The sequence below is a fragment of the Scyliorhinus canicula genome, chromosome 8 (genome assembly GCF_902713615.1).
Source record: "Scyliorhinus canicula chromosome 8, sScyCan1.1, whole genome shotgun sequence".
Taxonomy (NCBI): Eukaryota; Metazoa; Chordata; class Chondrichthyes; order Carcharhiniformes; family Scyliorhinidae; genus Scyliorhinus; species Scyliorhinus canicula.
Window position 1 is genome coordinate 7322951 of NC_052153.1, and position 20464 is coordinate 7343414.

Here is a 20464-nt window from a genome sequence, read left to right on the forward strand (position 1 = left end):
AGGGGACCTCCCTGAACAAGCTTTTGACCCAACCGCCTGCCCCCGATATCTCGTTATGTGGCTGGGTGTCGAAATCTGTTTGCAAACCCTCCCGTGAAGCCCCTCGGGGTGCTTTGCCGCGTTAGAAGGTGCTACATAGACGCAAATTGCCGTTCTCTAATCTATGTCCTGGTGATCTGCCTCATCGTATTTGTCGATATTCCACAAGAATCTTACAACACGCACGAATATTTCAAACAACAAGATGGACGTACACTCGTGCCAAACTTGACCAGAGACAAACTGTTCTTGGGGGTGAGTTGCCAGGGGTTCTTGAGAAAGAATCCTACAGCACTGGCGAATCGGACTGGTGTTGCCATGTAGTTCTGGAAGGTCGTCTTGGTGACGTGAACGGGACCATCATAAATCTGAAATCCTCGGATGGGAAAGGTCCTGTTTTAAAGCCGGAAAAGCAGAATGTGTAAAACCTCACCATGTGGATAGAAAAAAAAAAGGGTTTATTCCTACGACCAAAATGTGGGAACTTCATTTGATATTAAACTCCGAGGGAGGTCAAGGGAGGCGAAGGAAAAATGAAGGGACGGAAGGTAGCGGTTAATACACGTGGCTTAAAACTTGCAAACCGTTGTGTCGGTAAAGAACTGACTGATACATGATGTCCACAGGCTATGGAAGGTGACAAACAAGATCACAGATAGAGATTCCACGACTACAAAGGGAGAGGAACGGAGTTGGCAGCCAGTGACAGCACACAAACCGAAAGAGGTTCATAAGCGAAGACTATTTTAAATTAAGTAACTACGGGCGTAGAGAGATCGCAGATGTGGTTTATTTTAAACGGAGCTTTTGACAGGAGGTGACATTGGAGAGAAAACTGGCAGCAAGAATTAGCAGGTACGATCCCAGCAGGAACAAACAGAGGATGGGGATGTGGAGTAGGTCGCGCTGGGGAGACAGAGGCGGTCGGACATTACAAAGGTTGGATGGGCCCAGTCAATCTTTACTTATTCTACGCTGGGCTTGGAGAGAGACTGGGATTTATTTTTTCGTTTGAGCATTTTGAAGGACTTCACAAGATTTCAGCATCATACAGGAGATTGATCTCGCACTTAAACATCAAATCTTACCACAGGGTATAGGAGCAGGCCATTCAGCCCCTTGAGCTTGTTCTACAATTCAATGAGCCCAGTGTTGATCGAAATCCCAACACGACCCACCCACCTTAGCCGCAAGGTCCTTGTCTAACAAAAACCACCAATCTGCGATTTAGAAATAGTAATTGGGCTCAAATCTATTACCTTTGTGGGTGAGAGATCCTTACTTTCACCCCACTCTGTGTGAATGAAGTGCTGACCAACTTAGCCTGGCTCTGATTTTAAAGTTATGTCTCCTTGTCCTTGACACTCGCAATCAAGGGCCTGATTTAATGGCCTTGTCGGCCCGACTCGGTGTCAGCAGGAGGCAGTCGAGTCTCGAGGGGTCTGCGACACTCGAATCGCCTCGCGAGATATCACAATCAGATACATGGAGCACGGGATTCTGGGAACATTGGAGTTAGGAGCAGAAGTCGGCAATTCAGCCCCTCAAGCCTGCTCCACTATTCAATCAGATCATGGCTGATCTCATCCTGGTCTCAAATCCACCTCCCCACCTGGTCCCCATATCTGTTTAACCCGTCTGTTTTCAACCCGGGACCTCGCGGCCGGGCCTGGGAGACCTCGCGGCCGGGCCTGGGAGACCTCGCGGTCGGGCCTGGGAGACCTCGCGGCCAGGCCTGGGAGACCTAGTGGCCGGGCCTGGGAGACCTAGTGGCCGGGCCTGGGAGGCCTAGTGGCCGGGCCTGGGAGACCTCGCCAGGGCCTGGGAGACCTCGCGGCCGGGCCTGGGAGGCCTAGTGGCCGGGCCTGGGAGGCCTCGCGGCCGGGCCTGGGAGGCCTAGTGGCCGGGCCTGGGAGGCCTAGTGGCCGGGCCTGGGAGGCCTAGTGGCCGGGCCTGGGAGGCCTCGCGGCCGGGCCTGGGAGGCCTAGTGGCCGGGCCTGGGAGGCCTAGTGGCCGGGCCTGGGAGGCCTAGTGGCCGGGCCTGGGAGACCTCGCGGCCGGGCCTGGGAGACCTCGCGGCCGGGCCTGGGAGACCTCGCGGCCGGGCCTGGGAGACCTCGCCAGGGCCTGGGTGACCTCGCCAGGGCCTGGGTGACCTCGCCAGGTCGCTGTTTTGTACTGGTTTCCTCAAACGGGGAGCATTTGTAATGGCACTTGGGGGGGGGGGGGTTCTTCCAGGCCATTAGAGACTCCCGGGTGGTCGGGGACAGGGTAGGGTGGCACCCTGGCACATCCTCTGGCACCCAAGAACCTTGGCACTACCAGGCTGGCAGGGGCACTACCAGGCTGGCAGGGGCATGGTGTCCAGGTGCCAAGTTGGCACCACCAGGTTTCGGGCCGGGGAGGGGGCGGGGGGGGGGGGGGGGGGGGGGGCCTTACCAGGCAGAGGGAGGGGGTGTTTCTGGGGGCCTCCCCGTCGTTGGTGGGGAGGAGGCAGTTCGAAAACGGGGTGGGACTGAAATTGGGGAAGGGGGTGGTGACCGGACGTCGATTTCTTCCAGTTAAATGGCACCCCAAATCACCCCTTTAACCTAGGCTGCAGGGAATGCAAGGCTACATGTATTGTACCGTGTATTAGCCAATGTTTATGATCACGGGGGTCAGAGGTTAATCAAAGGACCTTACTTGTCTCTTGGCAGCGTGCGATTTTTCCCATCAACCCCACCGACACCCCAGTATTTGTTCTGGCCGCCTTGGGATCCATAATTCCCGCTTTCTCCGACAAACAAAGATTCCGAGATCTCTTGACTTGAACCTTCGTCCTTCGGGAAGCTTCCGTCACTGGAGAAACAGTTGTTCATTAGGAAACAAAATGGAACATAAACCTTCCGATTATATACTGCATGGGCCGGGCAGCTTCGTGGTTTTGCCCCAAGACGCGGAGGCCAAGCGATCAGATTCGCAATCTGCCGACATGGATGATATCACGGAATGGTAGAACGGCTGCAGTACAGAAAGAAGCTATATGGCCCATCGTGTTTGTGCTCACTCTCTGCATGAGCCATTCACTAAGCACCTCTGCCCCTGCCGTTCCCTGAAGCCCAGCAAACGTTTTTTTAAAAAATTCAGGCAATGATCCAATTCTCTTTCGGAAGGAACGATCGGATCTGCCTCCGCAGCACTCTCAGGCAGCGTATTCCCGATACTAACCACCCGCTGTGTCTCGAAGCCGTTCCCCTCCTGTCGTCATCACTTCTTCTCCAAATCAGCTTTAAATCAGTGGCAAATTTGACAGAAGCAGCCTTAACTAGTGAGAACCATTTACCTATCCCGAATCGGACCGGTTCAAATCATACTGCGGCAGCTGAAGAAATTAAATTCAAGGACATAAATAGCCGTGGAAAAGTTTGTTACAGTAAAGGTTGTAAACTCCAATCCGGTTCAACAACGTCCTTTAAGGAAGGAAATCTGCCGCCCTTACCCAGGCCTGGCCGACAAGTGACTCCATGGCAATGTGGTTAACTCTTGACTGCCCCCTAAATGGCCGAGCGCGACACTCAGTTCAATGATGGGAAATGAATGCTGGCCATGACACTGATGCCCATGTACTGTGCAGGAACGATCAGGAAACGCACAAAGACCCATGCACAGGGTCAATGATCCTGTAATGACCCACAAAGGGGTGGGTTTGAACAATCAAGGAAAGGACAGACAGCATTTTCCTGTTCCTGCAATATTCACATCCATCTATCAATCTCAGTTTGGACACTTTCCAATGACCCCCCAGCCTCAATAGCCTTTTAGGGGAGAGAGCTGCAGATTTCCACGACCCTTTATGTGAAGAGGGTGGCACCACGTACAACACTGTGACAAAAGTATGCTTCCTAGTTTTTTTAAAATTCATTAATAGATTGTGGGATTGCTGGATGGGCCAGTATTTATTGTCCAACCTGAGCTGTTCTTGAACAGAGGGGCTTGCTCTGTCATTTCAGGGAGCCAGTTAAGAGTCAACCACATTGCAGTGGATCTGGAGTCACATGTCGGCCAGACCGGATAAGGATGGCAGATTTCCTTCCTGTTATAACCTGCCTGGATCCTATTGGATGGGGACAATTGGTTACTCCACGTTTTATTTTAGGGTCCAATCAAACGGAGGTATAAATTAATAGGGGTCGATTAACAAGCACAGAAACTGAGAGTAATTAACAAGCTCAGAAACTGAGAGTAATTAACAAGCACAGAAACTGAGAGTAATTAACAAGCACAGAAACTGAGAGTAATTAACAAGCACAGAAACTGAGAGTAATTAACAAGCACAGAAACTGAGAGTAATTAACAAGCACAGAAACTGAGAGTAATTAACAAACACAGAAACTGAGAGTAATTAACAAGCACAGAAACTGAGAGTAATTAACAAGCTCAGAAACAAAGTAATTAACAAAGTCAGAAACAAGCTCAGAAAGTCAGTGTAATTAACAAACACAGAAACTGAGAGTAATTAACAAACACAGAAACTGAGAGTAATTAACAAGCACAGAAACTGAGAGTAATTAACAAGCACAGAAACTGAGAGTAATTAACAAGCACAGAAACTGAGAGTAATTAACAAGCACAGAAACTGAGAGTAATTAACAAGCACAGAAACTGAGAGTAATTAACAAGCACAGAAACTGAGAGTAATTAACAAACACAGAAACTGAGAGTAATTAACAAATATAGAAACTGAGAGTAATTAACAAGCTCAGAAACTGAGTAATTAATAAACACAGAAACTGAGAGTAATTAACAAGCTCAGAAACTGACTATTAAGCTCAGTTGACACTGGAGTCAGAAAGAACAAAGAAATGTTTTTCTTTGAAAGGTCAACAAACATGAGTTTACTGAAAGCTGGCTTTTGGCTCCAGAGGAGAGTCCATTTCTGCAATTATCCCCAGTCTGAAACATCACTGATTTCTTAAAAGGAACAACTTAACCCCTTCAGCATTCAAACGTGCAATTTTCACACCAGGAATAACATTTATCGCACTTCTGCATTTGTGCGGGTTATTTGCAAACTGCCTGAAATAGGCGGTGGGTTGAATCCGGCCTACGTAACAGATGTCGGCGTCATTGACCCAAATATAGTCGGGGATGACCACAGATGGTGTCAGCTGTAAGGTTGCTCATTTATTAATTAATAAATTGCAGCTGCTGCATGCTCTCAGCCAATAGTTGGCTATCACAAGGTGGAAAGGCAGGCAGCTCTAATACAGTACGACGGATGAATTGTTAACTCCTGCTTTCCACTCGCTGTGCATTTCTGAAATCTCTGTTTCCACACCTGTGTGAGTCTGTCTCTCTTACCTCGCAAACGACAGTCCAATTCCATTGTCAGAAAACCTAAAAAAGTGAAAAGGAAAATAATGAGCACAGACGAAGTTTCCCCGGTGACCGAAATCTGATGCCAGTGTTCCCTCCGCAGTACGTTAGCGCTATCCCAGCCGCAGGGCATTCTCAAATGTACCACACATTGAAGTCGACAGGACACTGAAAATTCAGTTAAATTTCCTGCAGAATGAAGACTGGGGGGGGGTTTCCGGCCCTTCCTACTAAATAGGACCTTCCAGTGCAGCCAAAGGTTGTCCCCGTGGTGGGCGAGCCATGTAAAACACCGGCGATATCAGCGGGACTGGAGGGTCCCGCCGGCAGCCAATGGCGAGCTGCCTCGACCACCAGGAAACTCGGGGGAGGGGGAGGGAGGTGGGGGAGGGCCCCAAGACCTTTGAAACCTAACTGGCCATGGACAAAACCTGGGGCTCAGATGAGTTTGTAGCCTGTCCTGTACAGAGTTCAGAGGGTAAATTGGCTCATACATCCCTGATTTTAGTCACTCCGCCATTTCTGGCTGTCACTTCACTAACTGAGACCCTAAGCTCTGAAACTCCTCCCTTAGCCTCTCTGACCTTCTCCACTACTCCACTCCTTTGAAATCTAACCCCTTGGCTAAGCTTTTAGTTGCCTGTTGCAACATCTCCTTCTGTGGCACGGTATAAAAAATGCTTCTGCGATGCACCTTAGAACGTTGTACTACATTATAAGGTGCTAAATAAATGCAAGTTGTTGGATGGAGTCTTGACAATCACATAAGTTGTTTCTATCGCTGTAATGAATGTTGTTCCTAACACTGTCGTCACTGTTGTTCCTAACGCTGTAATGAATGTTGTTCCTAACGCTGTAGTGACTGTTGTTCCTAACGCTGTAGTGACTGTTGTTCCTAACACTGTAGTGACTGTTGTTCCTAACTCTGTAGTGACTGTTGTTCCTAACACTGTAGTGACTGTTGTTCCTAACACTGTAGTGACTGTTGTTCCTAACTCTGTAGTGACTGTTGTTCCTAACACTGTAGTGACTGTTGTTCCTAACTCTGTAGTGACTGTTGTTCCTAACACTGTAGTGACTGTTGTTCCTAACACTGTAGTGACTGTTGTTCCTAACACTGTAGTGACTGTTGTTCCTAACACTGTAGTGACTGTTGTTCCTAACACTGTAGTGACTGTTGTTCCTAACACTGTAGTGACTGTTGTTCCTAACGCTGTAGTGACTGTTGTTCCTAACGCTGTAGTGACTGTTGTTCCTAACGCTGTAGTGACTGTTGTTCCTAACGCTGTAGTGACTGTTGTTCCTAACACTGTAGTGACTGTTGTTCCTAACACTGTAGTGACTGTTGTTCCTAACACTGTAGTGACTGTTGTTCCTAACGCTGTAGTGACTGTTGTTCCTAACGTTGTAGTGACTGTTGTTCCTAACACTGTCGTCACTGTTGTTCCTAACACTGTAGTGACTGTTGTTCCTAACTCTGTAGTGACTGTTGTTCCTAACACTGTAGTGACTGTTGTTCCTAACACTGTAGTGACTGTTGTTCCTAACACTGTAGTGACTGTTGTTCCTAACACTGTAGTGACTGTTGTTCCTAACACTGTAGTGACTGTTGTTCCTAACACTGTAGTGACTGTTGTTCCTAACACTGTAGTGACTGTTGTTCCTAACATTGTAGTGACTGTTGTTCCTAACGTTGTAGTGACTGTTGTTCCTAACTCTGTAGTGACTGTTGTTCCTAACACTGTAGTGACTGTTGTTCCTAACGCTGTAGTGACTGTTGTTCCTAACACTGTAGTGACTGTTGTTCCTAACACTGTAGTGACTGTTGTTCCTAACACTGTAGTGACTGTTGTTCCTAACGCTGTAGTGACTGTTGTTCCTAACGCTGTAGTGACTGTTGTTCCTAACGCTGTAGTGACTGTTGTTCCTAACGCTGTAGTGACTGTTGTTCCTAACGCTGTAGTGACTGTTGTTCCTAACACTGTAGTGAATGTTGTTCCTAACTCTGTAGTAACTGTTGTTCCTAACTCTGTAGTGACTGTTGTTCCTAACTCTGTAGTGACTGTTGTTCCTAACGCTGTAGTGACTGTTGTTCCTAACTCTGTAGTAACTGTTGTTCCTAACACTGTAGTGACTGTTGTTGCTAACACTGTAGTGACTGTTGTTCCTAACACTGTAGTGACTGTTGATCCTAACACTGTAGTGACTGTTGTTCCTAACGCTGTAGTGACTGTTGTTCCTAACGCTGTAGTGAATGTTGTTCCTAACACTGTAGTGACTGTTGTTGCTAACACTGTAGTGACTGTTGTTCCTAACACTGTAGTGACTGTTGATCCTAACACTGTAGTGACTGTTGTTCCTAACACTGTAGTGACTGTTGTTGCTAACACTGTAGTGACTGTTGTTCCTAACGCTGTAGTGACTGTTGTTCCTAACACTGTAGTGACTGTTGATCCTAACACTGTAGTGAATGTTGTTCCTAACACTGTAGTGACTGTTGTTGCTAACACTGTAGTGACTGTTGTTCCTAACACTGTAGTGACTGTTGATCCTAACACTGTAGTGACTGTTGATCCTAACACTGTAGTGAATGTTGTTCCTAACACTGTAGTGACTGTTGTTGCTAACACTGTAGTGACTGTTGTTCCTAACACTGTAGTGACTGTTGATCCTAACACTGTAGTGAATGTTGTTCCTAACACTGTAGTGACTGTTGTTGCTAACACTGTAGTGAATGTTGTTCCTAACACTGTAGTGACTGTTGTTGCTAACACTGTAGTGACTGTTGTTCCTAACACTGTAGTGACTGTTGATCCTAACACTGTAGTGAATGTTGTTCCTAACACTGTAGTGACTGTTGTTGCTAACACTGTAGTGACTGTTGTTCCTAACGCTGTAGTGACTGTTGTTCCTAACACTGTAGTGACTGTTGTTCCTAACGTTGTAGTGACTGTTGATCCTAACACTGTAGTGACTGTTGTTCCTAACGTTGTAGTGACTGTTGTTCCTAACGTTGTAGTGACTGTTGTTCCTAACATTGTAGTGACTGTTGTTCCTAACGTTGTAGTGACTGTTGTTCCTAACATTGTAGTGACTGTTGTTCCTAACATTGTAGTGACTGTTGTTCCTAACGTTGTAGTGACTGTTGTTCCTAACTCTGTAGTGACTGTTGTTCCTAACGTTGTAGTGACTGTTGATCCTAACGCTGTAGTGACTGTTGTTCCTAACGCTGTAGTGACTGTTGTTCCTAACTCTGTAGTGACTGTTGTTCCTAACACTGTAGTGACTGTTGTTCCTAACGCTGTAGTGACTGTTGTTCCTAACATTGTAGTGACTGTTGTTCCTAACACTGTAGTGACTGTTGTTCCTAACACTGTAGTGACTGTTGTTCCTAACGCTGTAGTGACTGTAGTTCCTAACACTGTAGTGACTGTTGTTCCTAACACTGTAGTGACTGTTGTTCCTAACACTGTAGTGACTGTTGTTCCTAACACTGTAGTGACTGTTGTTCCTAACACTGTAGTGACTGTTGTTCCTAACACTGTGTGACTGTTGTTCCTAATGCTGTAGTGACTGTTGTTCCTAACACTGTAGTGACTGTAGTTCCTAACACTGTAGTGACTTTTGTTTTGGGCTGTACCTGTTGTATATTTGTGATTTTGTGCAAAAATTGAAAAGAATCTCCAATTAACAGACATTGTTTTTTTTTAAAAACACTGAATCATTCCAGCTCAGGAGACCATTCAGCCCATCGCTTCGGCACTGGCTCTCCGAACAATCTATTTCCTCAGTGCCATGCCCCTGCCTTCTCCCTGTAACCTTGGACATTCGTCCTTTTCAGATAACAGTCTAATTCTCTTCTGAAAGCTTCAATTGAATCTGCCTCCTCCACACTCAGGCAACGCGTTCCAGACCCTGGTCACTCGCTGTGTGAAAAAGCTTTATCTCATATCATTTTCCCCTCTTTTACCAATGACTGTAAATCTGTGCCCTCTTGTTCTTGTGCATGAGAACAGTTTTGCCCTATCTACTCTCTCCAAACCACACAAGATTTTGAGCCTCCCCATCAAATCTCCTCTCAATCATCTTTTCCCCCGTAGGAAAACATTCTCAACTTCTCCAATTATCTTCATAACTGAAGTTCCTCATGCCTGGGACCATCCTTGTGAATCTTTTCTGCACACTCACTAACACCTAAAGTGATGTACCCAGGGCTGGATATAATACTCCAGTTCAGGCTGAACTAGCGGCTGACAACAGTTCAATCATAATCATAATAATAATCCTTATTATTGTCACAAGCAGGCTTACATTAACACTGCAATGAAGTTACTGTGAAAAGCCCCTAGTCGCCACATTCCGGCGCCTGTTCGGGTACACAGAGGGGGAATTCAGAATGTCCAATTCACCTAACAAGCACGTCTTTCGGGACTTGTGGTAGGAAACCGGAGCACCCGGAGGAAACTCACGCAGACACGGGGAGAACGTGCAGACTCAGCACAGACAGTGACCCAAGCCGGGATTCGAGCCTGGGACCCTGGAGCTGTGAAGTAACAATTCTAACCACTGTGTTACCGTGCTGCCCGTAACATTCAACATAACATCCTTACTGTTATATCCTGTCCTTATTAGTAAAGTCCAGGCTACTATAACCACACTCTCAACTTGTTTTGCAATGACTTACGCACCTATTCACCCAAGTCCCTCTACTCCTGAAGTCTTTCACAGTTGTACCCTGTATTTTACGCTGTTTCTCTATGTTCTTTCAAACAAAACTAATCACTTCACATTTCACCGTATTGCTTTTCATCCCACACCTGTCCGCCCACTCCACTAACCTGTCTACGTCCATTTGAAGTTCTACATTATCCTCCTCACCGTTCACAGTGCTTCTAAATTTTGAATAATCTGCAAATTTCAAAACTGTGCCCCATACACCACGTTCTAGGTTATCGATATGGATCAGGAAAAGCAAGGGTTCCAACACTGAGCCCTGGGGAAATCCACTACCGACCTTCCCCTGGCAGGAGAAACGTTCATTGACCACCACCCTGATCCCTGTCATGAGATATTCTCATATTAAAATCCATTCATCGCCCCCAATCAGTGTCAGCCATGGCTCAGGTGGGCAAGAGTTCAAGTTCCAGGGCAGCACGGTGGCACAGTGGGTTAGCACTGCTGCCTCACGGCGCTGAGGACCCGGGTTCGAATCCCAGCCCCGGGTTCACTGTCCGTGTGGAGTTTGCACGTTCTCCCCGTGTCTGCGTGGGTTTCGCCCCCACAACCCAAAGATGTGCAGGGTAGGTGGATTGGCCACGCTAAATTGCCTCTTAATTAAAAAAAATAATTGGGTATTCTAAATTTTTTTAAAAAGAGTTCAAGTCCCACTTGGGTCTTCAACCCAAAAACCAAGGTTGGCACTGCCCACCGAGGGAGATGCACTGCCCACTGAGGGAGATTGGCACTGCCCACTGAGGGAGGTTGGCACTGCCCACCGAGGGAGGGCTGCACTGCCCACCGAGGGAGGTTGGCACTGCCCACCGAGGGAGGGCTGCACTGCCTACCGAGGGAGGGCTGCACTGCCCACCGAGGGAGGGCTGCACTGCCCACTGAGGGAGGTTGGCACTGCCCACCGAGGGAGGTTGGCACTGCCCACCGAGGGAGGTTGGCACTGCCCACTGAGGGAGGTTGGCACTGCCCACCGAGGGAGGGCTGCACTGCCCACTGAGGGAGAGCGGCACTGCCCACTGAGGGAGGTTGGCACTGCCTACCGAGGGAGGGCTGCACTGCCCACCGAGGGAGGGCTGCACTGCCCACCGAGGGAGGTTGGTACTGCCCACGGAGGGAGGTTGGTACTGCCCACAAAGGAAGGTTGGCACTGCCCACAAAGGAAGGTTGGCACTGCCCACCGAGGGAGGTTGGCACTGCCCACCGAGGGAGCGGGGCACTGCCCACCGAGGGAGGTTGGCACTGCCCACCGAGGGAGGGTGGCACTGCCTTCCAGATGAGATGTTAAACCAAGGTTCTATCTGTGCCCTGAGGTAGATGTGAAGGATCCTGTGGTCACTGTTTTGAAGATGAGTGGGGGCATTTTCCCCAACGTCCTGCTCAATATTGATCCCTCAGCCAACATCACTAAAACCCGATTTCCAGGTCGTTATCACATTGCTGTGTTTCCTACATTACAACATGACTACCCTTCAATGTGGCGACTAGGGGCTTTTCACAGTAACTTCACTGCAGCGTCAGCCTACTTGTGACAATAAAGATTATTATTATTAAAGTACTTGATTGGCTGTATAATGCTGTGGCACATTCTGTGGCTATGGAAGGAGGTGTAGAAATGCAAGTTCTTTTTCTCCTTCCCCCCCCCTCCGTGACCTTCTCCAGCGCAAACCCCGCAGTCCGCCCTCAGAACTCTGTTGCTCAGACTCTTCCCCACCCGCACCCCCTCCCTTTTTGCCCCACCACTGACCGTCTTCTTGACCTTACAGTCTGGAGTTCCCTCCTCAAATCTCTCTGGTGAGGGTGTGTTACTTCACGAAGTCTGGGTTGCCGTGACAACACGCACCTTTACATGCATGTTGGTATGGAGAGCGATGGGAGAGGCTCCGACTTTTTTTCCATCCCCTGGAAGAGCAGGAGTCTCTCTCACTCTCACCGCCCGCCGTTGGTGCGTGTTGGCAGAAGTTGCAGGTCGGTAGTCAACCTGTTTGGCCATGTCGCTGCCTCTCTCATCTTGTTAAAACCATGACGTGGAGATGCCGGCGTTGGACTGGGGTGAGCACAGTAAGAAGCCTTACAACACCAGGTTCAAGTCCAACAGGTTTATTTGGAATCACTAGCTTTCGGAGCATAGCTCCTTCATCTATCACCATCTTTGGCCCAGTCTCTATCCTTGCTTGATTACATCTGTAAGCAGCAACACCTGTCGAAACATTGTCTACATTAAGGAACCTGCGATGCCGATGCCTCTTACTGATGACAGGAGTGGACTAGTTGGTATGCGGTAGAGGAACTTTAATCTTTGGCTGCATCCCAGGATTGGTAAAGCCCTGGAAGTCGGTTCCCGGTTTAGTCAAAACGTGACCGTGATTTCATCGAAAAGGCCTCCGAGTGGAACTCACTACCTCGGGCGGTCGTTGAGGTGAAGAACATTGATGGATGAAAGGGAGAGTTGGATAAATGCTTGAGGGAGTGAGGGTGAGGGATGTGCTGATAGATTGGATTGGATTGGATTTGTTTATTGTCACGTGTTGTCACGTGTACCAAGGGACAGTGAAAAGTATTTTTCTGCGTGCAGCTCAAACTGATCATTTAGTACATGAAAAGAAAATACATAATAGGGCAACACAAGGTACACAATGTAACTACATAGACACCGGCATCGGGTGAAGCATACAGGCGTTTTTTTATTTTATATAAATTTAGATTAGCCAATTATTTTTTCTAATTAAGGGGCAATTTAGCGTGGCCAATCCACCTACTCTGCACATTTTTGGGTTGTGGGGGTGAAACCCACGCAGACACGGGGAGAATGTGCAAACTCCACACAGACAGTGACCCAGAGCCGGGATCGAACCTGGGACCTCAGCGCCGTGAGGCGGTTGTGGGGTATAATATTAATCAGCTCAGTCCATAAGAGGGTCATTTAGAAGTCTGGTAACAGCGGGGAAGAAGCTGTTTTGAGTCTGTTCGTGCGTGTTCTCAGACTTCTGTATCTCCTGCCCGATGGAAGAGTGAGTAAGCCGGGTGGGAGGGGTCTTTGATTATGCTGCCCGCTTTCCCCAGGCAGCGGGAGGTGTAGATGGAGTCAATGGATGGGAGGCAGGTTGGTGTGATGGACTGGGTGTGATAGTGTGCGATGAGCTATGAGTGGGAGGAGGCTCGTATGGACCATGAGTGCCAGAATGGAACAGTTGAGCCAAGTGGTCTGTTTAGATCTGTAGATTTAACGTGAAGGCTTCAAAGCCTCTCCTTTTAAACCCGATTTAAAAACCCAGCAGGTTAGAACATCACCTACCCCGAATTCCGAAAGACGATGTCTCCTCCTCGGACCCAAGCACCGTGGTCGTTATTTTTGAATGCTATCAGCCTGTCGATGAGGGCGGCGACGCGTGGCTTCTGTGGGTCAGCGTCTTGGTGAGGACGGAACCTTAACACAAGGGGTACAAACATAACGCTGCTGAAAAACGTCCCACAGGCAGAACGACTGGAGTCCTGCAGTGGACATTTCCCCGGTCAGGAGAAAGAATCTGGATGCTGTGATTGGCAGGGGGGGGGGGGAGCTCTGAAAAGATGTGCTTCAATGGGACAAAGGAGCTTTAATCATTGCCCAATTGACACCATTATGGCCCAGGACATGGCTTGACAGCCCCACTGGAAACTCAGGAGCAGAGACAATGAGCGATTTCAAATGAATACTGGACCTGCACCTCGCGGGGAACGGGTTTGAAGGACAGGGCACTGGGACTGACTGGACCTCTCCACCAAGAGCCAGCATAAACTCAATGGGCTGAATGGCCTCCTTCTGTGCTTTACTGACTCTACAGTATTACATTTACTCTCTGTAAAGCAAGCCAGAATGGATTCCACTGAAGCGGAAAGCATTTTGAGATGTGCAATTGCTGTGAATGACAGTCAGCCGTGCCTCAGTTGGGTAGCACTCTCACCTCTTGAGTCAGTAGGTTGGAGGTTCAAATCTCACTCCCGATCCTCAAGCACAAAATCTGGGTTGACACTCCTGGTGCCCGTCCTGGGAATGCTGCACTGTCAGGACGTGCCTCCTTTCAGAAGAGGCATTGAACTGGCGGGCCGGTCCTACCTTCCCAGGAAAAGTGCAAATAATCTCCCGGACATTGTTTCAAATGTTGGCACTCCTGGCCAACATCACCCAAAAAAGAACTATCTTTTCACCATTGACGTTTGTGGGATCCTACTGTGTATCAATTGGCTGCCACACTTCCTACAAAGCAACAGAGGTACTTGATTCGTTGGAAAGCACTTTGGGATGTCCTGTGGTTGTGAAAGGTGCTATTTGAATGCAAGCCCATTCTACCACATCGCATATTCAGTTCTTTTAATGCGGACTCTGCAGAGAAATGGGGGGTGGGGGGGTGCGAGGGGAGACACAGCATATTGGTAATACAACCGTACTACCAATCCAGAGACCCAGGTCCACACCATGGCAGCCGGAAGAATTTAAATTCAATTAATTAATCTGAAATTAAAATCTGGTCGCAGTTGTAGATTGTCGTAAAAACACGCCTGGTTCACTAATGTCGCTTTTTAGTGAAGGAAGTCTGCCGTCCTTACCCGGTCTGGCCTACACGTGAATTCAAATAATGTAGTTGACTCTTAAATGGCCTCGCAAACCATTCAGTTCGAGGGCAATTATTGAGGGTTAACAAATGCTGGCCTCACTGCTAATGCCCACATCCCTAAACGGTTAAAGAAAATATTGCACTTCCCAGATAATTTGCCAAAAGGTCAACGCCCTGACTCACCTTGCGCTGTTGTCTAAACAGAGGTACTCCCTGGGGTCATCAGCACTGGCGTTAGTGATTTTCACTCCCTTGTCAATGAACAGTCCAGCCTGGCAGCAAAGGGCGGAGAACCGTCACAGCAAATCCAAACCAACATTGCGTCACGTTACTCGTTATTCTTGTACAAATTACAAAACAATGTCAAGGGTAAACCTTCCGGGAGAACCCAGTTAATTATATAACCTGGAACCAAGACGATGGCTCTGCCTGCGATCTGCACCCAATCCAAAATCTGAACGGTAAGTCCAAATGGGAAAGGATGGGAAGAGGTTACCCAGACTTCCTTCAGTCGCTGGACAAAATGGTCAGAAGGTTGACCTATTGGAATGGTTCAGGCCTACCATATTCCTGGATAGGTCCTTACTGGAAGCCGTTTCCAGGTATCCTGGCCAACACTTAACCCGAAACCAACATCAACAGGACCGATCACCTGGTAACCATTTGATTGCTGTTTGTGGGATCTTACTGTGCACAAAACCGGTGGCCACGTTTGCCACAATACATCACCGTGCACGTCACGCAAAACAAAAACAAAAACCCATCGTTTGCTGTAAAGCACTTTGGGGTTGTGAAAGGCACCATGGGAAAAAGAGAAATAGAAAAACGTTTGTGAACTGCAATTCCAAATAAAGTTAAAGGGACAGTGAACAAAAATAAAAGGCCATCGATGGAAAGTCGGAAAAAGGAACAGCGGGCCATGGAAGCAGATCAACACCAGACAAAAATCAGAACATCAAAAGAAAAATAAGTGAGAGCGCGGTGCTGAATACGCCTCAATGTTTAGATAAGGCTGCAGGAGTCTACCTCTGGAAAAATAAATCGTGGTCCAAATGTTTTTTTATTTGCTTTCCAGCCAAGATCAATATCAGGAGCACATGGTCATTCACTAACCCGCTGAGCTCCAGTCTATATCCTGGAGTTTTATTTCAGCGTTACACAGAAACTCTAAAGAAACTTCCAGGCTTTAATCGCCTGCGCCCATGAACAAGGCGAGACTTTGCAATGGCGGGGGGTGGGGGGGTTCCTGAAGTCATAAGTTTAGAGATAGAAGGGCAGAAGACACAGAGATGATTTGAGGAAACGTTTTTATAAATATGTCTAGCGAGCAGTTAAGGTCTGAAAGGGGGAAGCAGGTTTAATAGTAACTTTCGGAGGGAAATTGGATAAATAGTGGAACGGGGAAAATCTACTGGGCTATGGGCAGGGCAGAGTGAGACTCTTTGGCTCTTTCAAAAGAGCTGGCACAGGCATGACGGGGCCAAATGGACTCCCTTCTGGGCTGTACCATTCCCTGATACGATGAAGGGACGCTTACCTTGAAGTTCGAGTGGACCCGGTTGTTGTAGAACGTGCCCAGTGGAGTGAGTTCAGCATTTGTTTCCGAGAACAGCCCCTGGGAGTCTCCTGTGGGAACTTTATGGAACAGGTACCATATCCCGGTATCCTAATGTAAATAATGAACAAGTCAGCTCGCAAGATTTTGAATGGAAAAATTAGCTGAGATAATGCTTTGGAGAGGGTGCAGAGGAGGTTCACCAGGATGTTGCCTGGTATGGAGGGTGCTAGCTATGGAGAAAGGTTGAGTAGATTAGGATTGTTTTCGTTGGAAAGACGGAGGTTGAGAGGGGACCCGATTGAGGTCTACAAAATTATGAGAGGTATGGACAGGGTGGATAGCAACAAGTTTTTCCCAAGATTGGGGGTGTCAGTTACAAGGGGTCACGATTTCAAGGTGAGAGGGGGAAATTTTGAGATGTGCGTGGAAAGTTTTTTACGCAGAGGGTGGTGGGTGCCTGGAACGCTTTGCCAGCGGAGGTGGTAGAGGCGGGCACGATAGCATCATTTAAGATGCATCTGGACAGGTATATGAACGGGTGGGAACAGAGGGATACAGATCCTTGGAAAATAGGCGACAGGTTTAGATAAAGGATCTGGATCGGCGCAGGCTGGGAGGGCCGAAGGGCCTGTTCCTGTGCTGTCATTTTCTTTGCTAGTTCCTACACAAACACCGAAGTCATTGATAGAAATTGTATCTAATCATCGCCTCGCGGCCTTTTGGCGAAGATCAAACGTCAGATCAAACCCAAGATGAGGTGCGATGTTTTTTGGTCAGCTTGGAATTCATACGTCTTTCCTGTGGAGACCATGAATTGGCTTCTATTTGAACTTGAACTGTTTTTTGGAGTAAGCACTGGGATGGATTAAGGGTTTATTCTGTCCACCCTGTGCATTGGCTTTTAGGATGGGATAATAAATTTTAAATTGGATCGAATCGGCATTTCAAAACATTTCACCTTAAAAAAAATTCTTAAAAAGCATTCTTGCTGGACACTCTGCTAAGTGAGACCATAAGAAATAGGAGCAGGAGGCCATTCAGCCCATCGAGCCTGCTCCGCCATTCAAGAAGTCCATGGTTGATCTGATTGTGGCCTCGAATCCACTTTCCAGCTTGTCTCCCATAACACTTGACCCCCCCCCCCCCCCCCCCCACCCTCCCACCCCCCAATCGATCAGAAACTCTCTAACTCCGCCTTGCATATATTCAATGACCCACAGGCTCCACTGCTCCCTGGGGTAGAGAATTCCGAAGAGTACGGACCCTCTGAGAGGCTAGAGGTATGTCTCCTCGGGAGGTGGCTGATGAATCCAGTGCAGAGGCCACAAACAGTCTCCGAGACTTGCCTTAACAAGGCTTGTGCGACAAGGTGCGCGCTGGTCGAGCAGGCGGTTAGACAGCTCAATAAGCGGTTCCGGTGCCTTGAAAGGTGGGTGCGGGGAGCCCTCCAAAACAGCCCCCAGAGGGTGTCCCACGTCAAAGTGGTCTACTGCACTCTGCACCGCCCGGCACTGCCACACTGGACCAGGGGGAGATGGAGAAGTACCGCATCTCCTCAGATGAGGATGTCGAAGAGGATGGCGAGGGGAAACTCGTGGAGGAGGAAGTAAGAACATTGAGCAGGAAGTAAGGACCTCGAGCGATGGCTAGGGCCTGCAAGGGGGGGGGGGGGGGGGGGGGCTCGGGATACCCTGATTGACTCTCCATTTGCCGACATCCAGGATTGCAAAGCCCTCTCCCTCCATGGGGGTCTGACGTCCACCCACGTTTGAGATCCCATCCCACGACCAGATTACGACTTGCAAAAAAAAAAAAAATTTGGAACTGAAAAATGGAAGGGAAATTCTAACTCCGCCAAGCGTGAGATGACACACTCCAATAACATCTGGCCCTCTGTGTTCCAGCAGGGTTTCTGATTATTCTGGAGATTCTCTCGCTCCCCAGCCATCAGGCCCGGTCGCACGGTGGTTATCACTGTTGCTTCACAGCGCCTGGGTCCCAGGTTCGATTCCCGGCTTGGGTCACTGTCTGTGCGGAGTCTGCACATCCACCCCGTGTCTGTGTGGGTTTCCTCCGGGTGCTCCGGTTTCCTCCCACAAGTCCCGAAAGACATGCTTGTTGGGTGAATTGGACATTCTGAATTCTCCCTCTGTGTACCCGAACAGGCGCCGGAGTGTGTGTGGCGACAGTAACTTCATTGCAGTGTTAATGTAAGCCTACTTGTGACAATAAAGATTATCATTGTTATTAATACTATGAATTGGGCACCTTACAGCCACATTGGCCAAGTGTCGTTCCCCTGGCCTACCCTCCCCTGAACCCTATCCACACCGCAGAAACACCCAGAATGGGACTATTAACCTGGAATGAAGATGAACTTACCTGTGAACCCGCAGCGGCGTTGTTAATGAGGTGGTTATTGGGGTTGGCCACCCAGAAAGTCGAAACCGCCCTGAGGGGGGGAAAGGAAGAGAGTTACAATCGGGTCATTGTTAAAAACTGGTGGGGGGGTGTCCTCAGTCCTCATAGAATTATTAACTCAGCTTAGCATCAGAGATTGGAGCTGGAGTAAGCCATTTGGCCCTTTGTAGCCTGCTCCAACATTCAATACGATTGTGGCTGATATTCTTATCAACTCCATTCTCCTCACTTCACCTCCAATTCCTCTAGCACCCAGTGTGATTGCTGGTAACCTGCGCTTCTGGTTCTTTAGCCGAGGGGCATCCGGGTGCAGAAGCGTAGGGGAAATCTGGATGCACTGTAGTGATTTGTGTTAGCGCTCACGCACTGCAGTTTCCTCCATCTGTAACCCCTGGGTAATTGTTTTCTGCCCCAATTGTGTCTCTGGACACAGGAAGGTTGAAAATCATCAGCATTCAGTATGCCCGGGTACTCCGGGGGGAAGGCCGAGCAAATCTCATTTCTGCCGACCAACATGAATCACAATCCTCCCGGCAAATCACACAAGAAATGGGCGTGGCCCCCAAAAGTGCAACATTTACTTGCAGTCAGTCGCTGGCACTGGGATGTATTTGCCATAAACGTTGTTCCGAATCGAGGGGCACATCTGATCGTTCCTGTCTGTGGGCAGAAGGGTCCCAGGTTTGGTGAGAAGGCCCAGGTTGTGGTGAAGAATGTTCCTCTGCTCAAAGCCATCCTCCAGGAAGAAACAGTGACCCAGTGTGTCATAGCCAATGGTGTCTTCGATCTGTTTTAAAAAACAAGGAGCAGAAACACAAAAACAAGTTGAGCTTTTCCTGGCAGTCATTTGGTTCATCACAGTCCGCATCCCGCACAGGCCCCCCCCCCAGCTACTCAATGTGGGGGGAGGGGCTGGTGAGTGTCACTCTGTAACCATCTGTCAATCACACGGGAAACCAGTCGAATATCGCCCGACAGGAAGGTTGTGCAAAATGCTGTAAACAGGAGCAATGCCGTGAAGATGGTGGTTCCCGAGTCAGCATTATGTCACACTAGAGATTCCCAACCCTGGAGCCTCCAACAACTGCAGATTAATCTGCAGGATATCGCTGACAAAGCGAGCTGGGAGACATACGATGGCGTTCCTTTGGAAAGGCTTGGGGTGTTTCACTGGGTTAAAGGTGACATCAGTCAGCATCGGCCTAGTCTCCAATCTACAATAATCACCAGTTTTCCCCGGGGAGGTTAGATGGAGGGTTCCGGAGATGGCAGAGAGCAGGGATAGAGAGGATGGGAGATCTGTTTATAGAGGGGAGCTTCTCCAGCCTGAGGGAGTTGGGAGGAGAAATTTGAATTGATGGGTGGGAATGAGTTTAGATACCTGCAGGCACGGGACTTCCTACACAGGCAGGTCTCAACCTTCCCACTCCTATCACCAAGGGGGGATACAGGACAGGGTAGTTTCCAGAGTATGGGTGGGAGTAGGGAGGGTTTCGGACATTTACAAGGAACATGGGGTCAGAGGAAACGCAGACCGAGGAGCTGAAACACAAATGGGAGGAGGGGCTGGGAGGAGAATCAGAGGATGGTCTCTGGGCCGATGTGTTGAGTAGAGTCAGCGCGTCCACAACATATGCCAGGCTCAGCCTGATACAGTTTAAGGTCGTTCCTCGGGCTAACATGACAGTGGCCCGGATGAGCAGATTCTTTGGGATAGAAGACAGGTGCGCAAGGTGTGCGGGAGGGCCAGCGAACCATGTCCATA

At 48.6% G+C, this 20464-nt stretch overlaps 1 protein-coding gene across 1 annotated transcript in view; it reads right to left on the bottom strand.

Moving 5' to 3' along the window:
• The window catches only part of cemip2 (cell migration inducing hyaluronidase 2), an 82617-nt gene that overhangs the window by 18168 nt on the left and 43985 nt on the right, over nt 1–20464 (bottom strand). Inside the window, exons 9-16 of the mRNA XM_038804103.1 lie at nt 19281–19486; nt 18661–18730; nt 16258–16386; nt 14904–14992; nt 13421–13552; nt 5383–5418; nt 2725–2880; nt 255–432 (exon numbers count right to left, since the gene is read on the bottom strand). Coding sequence (XP_038660031.1) covers nt 255–432; nt 2725–2880; nt 5383–5418; nt 13421–13552; nt 14904–14992; nt 16258–16386; nt 18661–18730; nt 19281–19486 — 996 coding nt within the window. The remainder of the gene's footprint in view (nt 1–254; nt 433–2724; nt 2881–5382; nt 5419–13420; nt 13553–14903; nt 14993–16257; nt 16387–18660; nt 18731–19280; nt 19487–20464) is intronic.